The 6000-nt window shown below is 41.2% G+C and overlaps 1 protein-coding gene across 2 annotated transcripts in view; it reads left to right on the top strand.

Moving 5' to 3' along the window:
• The first annotated feature begins 2748 nt into the window (after window positions 1-2748).
• hp1bp3 (heterochromatin protein 1, binding protein 3) overlaps window positions 2749-6000 on the top strand; it is a 48174-nt gene continuing 44922 nt past the window's right edge. For both annotated transcript variants that reach the window (XM_034165857.1, XM_034165856.1), the window contains exons 1-2: window positions 2749-2895; window positions 3382-3461. In XM_034165857.1, the coding sequence (XP_034021748.1) occupies window positions 3395-3461 (67 nt within the window). In that variant the 5' untranslated portion in view covers window positions 2749-2895; window positions 3382-3394. The remainder of the gene's footprint in view (window positions 2896-3381; window positions 3462-6000) is intronic.

Genomic DNA, 6000 nt, shown 5'->3' with positions numbered 1-6000 from the left:
CTTAGGGACCTCGTAGTACCATATCACCCCAATAGAGCGCTTCGCTCTCAGACTGCAGGCTTACTTGTAGTTCCTAGGGTTTGTAAGAGTAGAATGGGAGGCAGAGCCTTCAGCTTTCAGGCTCCTCTCCTGTGGAACCAGCTCCCAATTCAGATCAGGGAGACAGACACCCTCTCTACTTTTAAGATTAGGCTTAAAACTTTCCTTTTTGCTAAAGCTTATAGTTAGGGCTGGATCAGGTGACCCTGAACCATCCCTTAGTTATGCTGCTATAGACGTAGACTGCTGGGGGGTTCCCATGATGCACTGTTTCTTTCTCTTTTTGCTCTGTATGCACCACTCTGCATTTAATCATTAGTGATCGATCTCTGCTCCCCTCCACAGCATGTCTTTTTCCTGGTTCTCTCCCTCAGCCCCAACCAATCCCAGCAGAAGACTGCCCCTCCCTGAGCCTGGTTCTGCTGGAGGTTTCTTCCTGTTAAAAGGGAGTTTTTCTTTCCCACTGTAGCCAAGTGCTTGCTCACAGGGGGTCGTTTTGACCGTTGGGGTTTTACATAATTATTGTATGGCCTTGCCTTACAATATAAAGCGCCTTGGGGCAACTGTTTGTTGTGATTTGGCGCTATATAAAAAAAATTGATTGATTGATTGATTGAAGCTTCTGCGATTTGAAGCGAAACGTCCTCACGTCAAGCAACCCAGTCCAGTCGAAGATTCAAGCTTCTCTACTATGGAAACCACCTGGACAACTGAGAGCCTACACAGAAATACAACCCCTGGCAAAAATTATGGAATCACCGGCCTCGGAGGATGTTCATTCAGTTGTTTAATTTTGTAGAAAAAAAGATCACAGACATGACACAAAACTAAAGTAATTTCAAATGGCAGCTTTCTGGCTTTAAGAAACACTATAAGAAATCAGGAAAAAAAATTGTGGCAGTCAGTAACGGTTACTTTTTTAGACCAAGCAGAGGGAAAAAAAATATGGAATCACTCAATTCTGAGGAAAAAATTATGGAATCATGAAAAACAAAAGAACGCTCCAACACATCACTAGTATTTTGTTACACCACCTCTGGCTTTTATAACAGCTTGCAGTCTCTGAGGCATGGACTTAATGTAGTGACAAACAGTACTCTTCATCAATCTGGCTCCAACTTTCTCTGATTGCTGTTGCCAGATCAGCTTTGCAGGTTGGAGCCTTGTCATGGACCATTTTCTTCAACTTCCACCAAAGATTTTCAGTTGGATTAAGATCCGGACTATTTGCAGGCCATGACATTGACCCTATGTGTCTTTTTGCAAGGAATGTTTTCACAGTTTTTGCTCTATGGCAAGATGCATTATCATCTTGAAAAATGATTTCATCATCCCCAAACATCCTTTCAATTGATGGGATAAGAAAAGTGTCCAAAATATCAATGTAAACTTGTGCATTTATTGATGATGTAATGACAGCCATCTTCCCAGTGCCTTTACCTGACATGCAGCCCCATATCATCAATGACTGTGGAAATTTACATGTTCTCTTCAGGCAGTCATCTTTAGAAATCTCAATGGAACGGCACCAAACAAAAGTTCCAGCATCATCACCTTGCCCAATGCAGATTCGAGATTCATCACTGAATATGACTTTCATCCAGTCATCCACAGTCCACGATTGCTTTTCCTTAGCCCATTGTAACCTTGTTTTTTTCTGTTTAGGTGTTAATGATGGCTTTCGTTTAGCTTTTCTGTATGTAAATCCCATTTCCTTTAGGCGGTTTCTTACAGTTCGGTCACAGACGTTGACTCCATTTTCCTCCCATTCGTTCCTCATTTGTTTTGTTGTGCATTTTTGAGACATATTGCTTTAAGTTTTCTGTCTTGATACTTTGATGTCTTCCTTGGTCTACCAGTATGTTTGCCTTTAACAACGTTCCCATGTTGTTTGTATTTGGTCCAGAGTTTAGACACAGCTGACTGTGAACAACCAACATCTTTTGCAATATTGCGTGATGATTTACCCTCTTCTAAGAGTTTGATAATCCTCTCCTTTGTTTCAATTGACATCTCTCGTGTTGGAGCCATGATTCATGTCAGTCCACTTGGTGCAACAGCTCTCCAAGGTGTGATCACTCCTTTTTAGATGCAGACTAACGAGCAGATCTGATTTGATGCAGGTGTTAGTTTTGGGGATGAAAATTTACAGGGTGATTCCATAATTTATTCCTCAGAATTGAGTGAGTCCATATTTTTTCCCTCTGCTTGGTCTAAAAAATTAACCATTACTGACTGCCACAATTTTTTTTCTTGATTTCTTATAGTGTTTCTTAAAGCCGGAAAGTTGCCATTTGAAATGACTTTAGTTTTGTGTCATGGCTGTGATATGCTTTTTTTCTACAAAATTAAACAACTGAATTAACATCCTCCGAGGCCGGTGATTCCATAATTATTGCCAGGGGTTGTATTAACAAATATTAAGAAATTTCTCAAACACAGGAAGATTATTTTAAATGACATAAATTTGGTCTATAATTTAGGAGTAGACATATAGCAGCAAGACGAAATGGGAATAGACCAATTGGGAGTAGGCCCAGAGAACACAAGTCACGTGGTCAAAACATCCTAGATGAAGTACAGTCATAAAAACTGAAAAAAAAAAAAAACGCGGGCAAAAGCAATCGAAATTGTATTCACAAGCCAATGCGCGTGTGCTTGTGTTTTTGACCCGTTATATTGGTCAAATATACCCCTTAAACCCACCCAATCTGGCAACATCTCACGTTTTTACGTGACTCCGTGCAACGACGTGACCAACGGTCGAGTGGGGCGGGGCGCGTAAACACAAATCTAAATAAAGGATCGTGCAGAAATTTATCCCAAATTATCTCACTTATTTTCGACTGGGTAAAGGTAAGTCTATTGCTGCTGTGATATGTGTATGCATACATATTTTTAGCTTATTTTGCCGTTGCACGAATGTGCGGAGATAAAAAAAAAAACGCAGCTGTGCTGTTTTCAGTCAGTGAAAATGATTTTTATTTGTGCGACGCCATTACTGTGCGTACAAAGCCACCGACAAAATGGCGAAATCTCCGCAGAATTTAGCAATAAAAAAAGATCCGCTCCCCCGTTTGTGTTCTGGGTTTTTGTGCAGCGGCGCAGAGTGAAATGTGACGTATTAAGCACAAACGCAGCGTTTTGCTTTTCTCTCCATCTGCTTGGAGAATAAAGGGCCTCAATGAATGAAGTGGGATCGGCCGTAATGCCATCATCTTTTTCTTCCCTCCACTCTTCTGCACGGAGTCGAAACGCGCGCTGTTACAGAAAACAAACACATAAAGCAGAATAGCGCAGCTTGGGTTTAAATTCTTGATGCATTTTGTTTCCGTCTTCCAGGTCAACTCGTGTGATGCCGATTCGACGTGCAGCAACGACTCCGACCCAGGAGAAGTTTCCCTCAGCTGCAGCGGAGAAAGGTTCGGCCGGGCTCGGCCATCACCTGAACGCACCACGACCACCATATTTAACAAACACCACGGTGTGCACCAGAGAGCTGGATCCTGCAGACCAGGCTCCGCATGCACGAAGCAGCCTCAGGCTAAAAATAGATCCTAGCGACGTTATTCTAAGAAAAAATTAGAATTTCTCGAATTCTTAGACATTTCTTAGAATTTTCCCTGGTAAGATGAAAGTTGTCCACAAAGCACTTTAGGCTAGAGGTGGGCGATACCGGGAATTTTGGTATCGATCCAATACCAAGTAAATACAGGTCCAGTATCACCGATACTTTTTTCATATTTAAGCTTCATAGATCCAAAGGATCCAAAAGACCTAGGATAGAATTTCGCCAAACATTGTACGTGTCAACAAAATACTTTATCACAATCAACATTTTTGTTTAAAAAATATCACTCAACACAACTTAAACCACAGTCTCCTGAGGTAGAGGGCTGACAAACCACAATACAAGGGTACGCTGCTCTTACAGAGAGTAGACTTTGATGAATCTGCGTGCGCAGCAGTCAGTGCATGCAGGAGAGGAAAAAAGCTTGATTATCGATCTTTTTACATGAGGATGGTTCAGTATCAATACCAGCGTTGGTATCGATATTAGGATAGATCCGCCCACCTCTACTTTCAGCCTCAAGAGAGCTAAGGTGCCAAACTGGTGAGAGTAGAGAGAGTGCAGCAGATAAGTGAAGATTTACTGAGGGATCCTTCAAATGGTGATGCAAGCACCAAATTTGCACACATACTCCTTAGACATTACTCTTTTAAAAATGCAGAGTGTCCACATGAATTTTCAATAGGCGACCAAGAAGGGGTCAGTTGGAAGAATTACGCAGGGGTCAAATTTTAAAAATGCTCCAATCACATTGAAAGATATTCTGTATTATTTGTCTGATCATAAAGATTCCAAAAAGGTACAGTTTTGGCTATCTGTGAACGAATGTTATGGAGTTATGGGGTAAAAACAGCAAAAACACAGAGAAAGGTCAGTTTCAGTTTGTACGTGGGTCAAAAGGTAAAGTGGCTCCGATTTTGGTAAAAAAGTGGTGCAAATTACTGGTTGAGCTAATAGGATTAATAAATGGAATAGTTTTGACTGTGGTGAGTGCTTGGTTTGCAAAGTAAAGGTTAAACAATGTCGGCATCCATTCTACGACGTGACCGTTGTTGCCACAGTTACTTTGAAAAAGGAATCCAATTACTGATTGGGATTTTGTGCTGTTTATCCCAGTTTACTTTAAACTGGTTAACACCTTGAGACAGAAATTAGTTCACCGTAAGGACAGGATCCCGTTACAAACAGAGCAATGTTGTGTATTTTATCAGATGTCAGGAAAACTATAATGAACACTACATAGGTGAGACTAAGCAACCTTTACACAAAAGGCTATACCAGCACCACAGAGAGGGCGCAAATGGACCTCAGTCTGCAGTTCATCTCCACCTGAAAGACACTAACCACACGTTTGAGGACAAGGAAGTTAAAATCTTAGCCAGAGAGAAGAAATGGTTTGAGAGAGGGGTCAAAGAGGCATTCTATGTGAAACAATTGAAACCCAGCCTTAACCGGGGAGGGGGTCTCAGACACGCTTTGTCCCCTGTTTACAATGGGGTACTCAGGTCAAAGCAGTTTCAGTCTTTTGTTCATGGTAATGAATCATTCACGCCATCAGGAGAGACTTCAGGCCCATCATTAGGAGGGACAGCTGCCCTGTCAGTAGGAGGGTGCTTACTAGAGCACAATAGGTGCTAATTAGAGCTATTGTTAAGTCACCAGCCTATAGCAGTCGGCCTCTCAGTAGGAGGGGTCTGGTTAGGTTTAAAACTCCAGTGTTTGTGGCTTCTGTTTACAAGAGTCAAGACAGAAGTCAGACTACCAGAGCAAGAGTTTTAGTTGAGGAAGCTTCTGCGATTTGAAGCGAAACGTCCTCGCGTCAAGTAACCCAGTCCAGTCGAAGATTCAAGCTTCTCTAATATAGTCCAAACTATAAGTTTTTGGAATCTTTATGATCAGACAAATAATATGGAATACCTTTCAATATGATTGGAGCATTTTTAAATTGACCCCTGTGTAATTCTTAGATTGACCGCTTCTTGGCTGCTTATTGAAATTTAATGTGGCCACTCAGCATTTTTAAAAGAGTGATGTCTAAGGAGTATGTGTGCCAAATTTGGTGCTTGCGTCACCATTTGAAGCATTTATTTATTTATTTTTCAGTTATCCGCTGCAGTATGAGGAGGACGTTTAAGAAGCCTAAGAGTGTCTTAAGCAGACAAACTGGTTGAAAACACAGGGAGGAAACAGAGAGATTCTCTGTATGTAGGATGACAGTGAATCAGTAACACACTTCCAGCTTGATATTTCATGTTAATTTACTGTCTTATAAATTGTTTAGGTTGTTGTTATATACACACACTATTATTATTATTATCAGTATTACCGTATTTTCCGGACTATAGAGCGCACCTCAGTATAAGCCGCACCCACAAAGGTTTTTAAAGAAA

This window comes from Thalassophryne amazonica, chromosome 3 (assembly GCF_902500255.1).
Source record: "Thalassophryne amazonica chromosome 3, fThaAma1.1, whole genome shotgun sequence".
Classification (NCBI taxonomy): domain Eukaryota; kingdom Metazoa; phylum Chordata; class Actinopteri; order Batrachoidiformes; family Batrachoididae; genus Thalassophryne; species Thalassophryne amazonica.
Note: the sequence above shows the minus strand (reverse complement) of the source record. Positions and strands in the feature narration are given on the sequence as shown.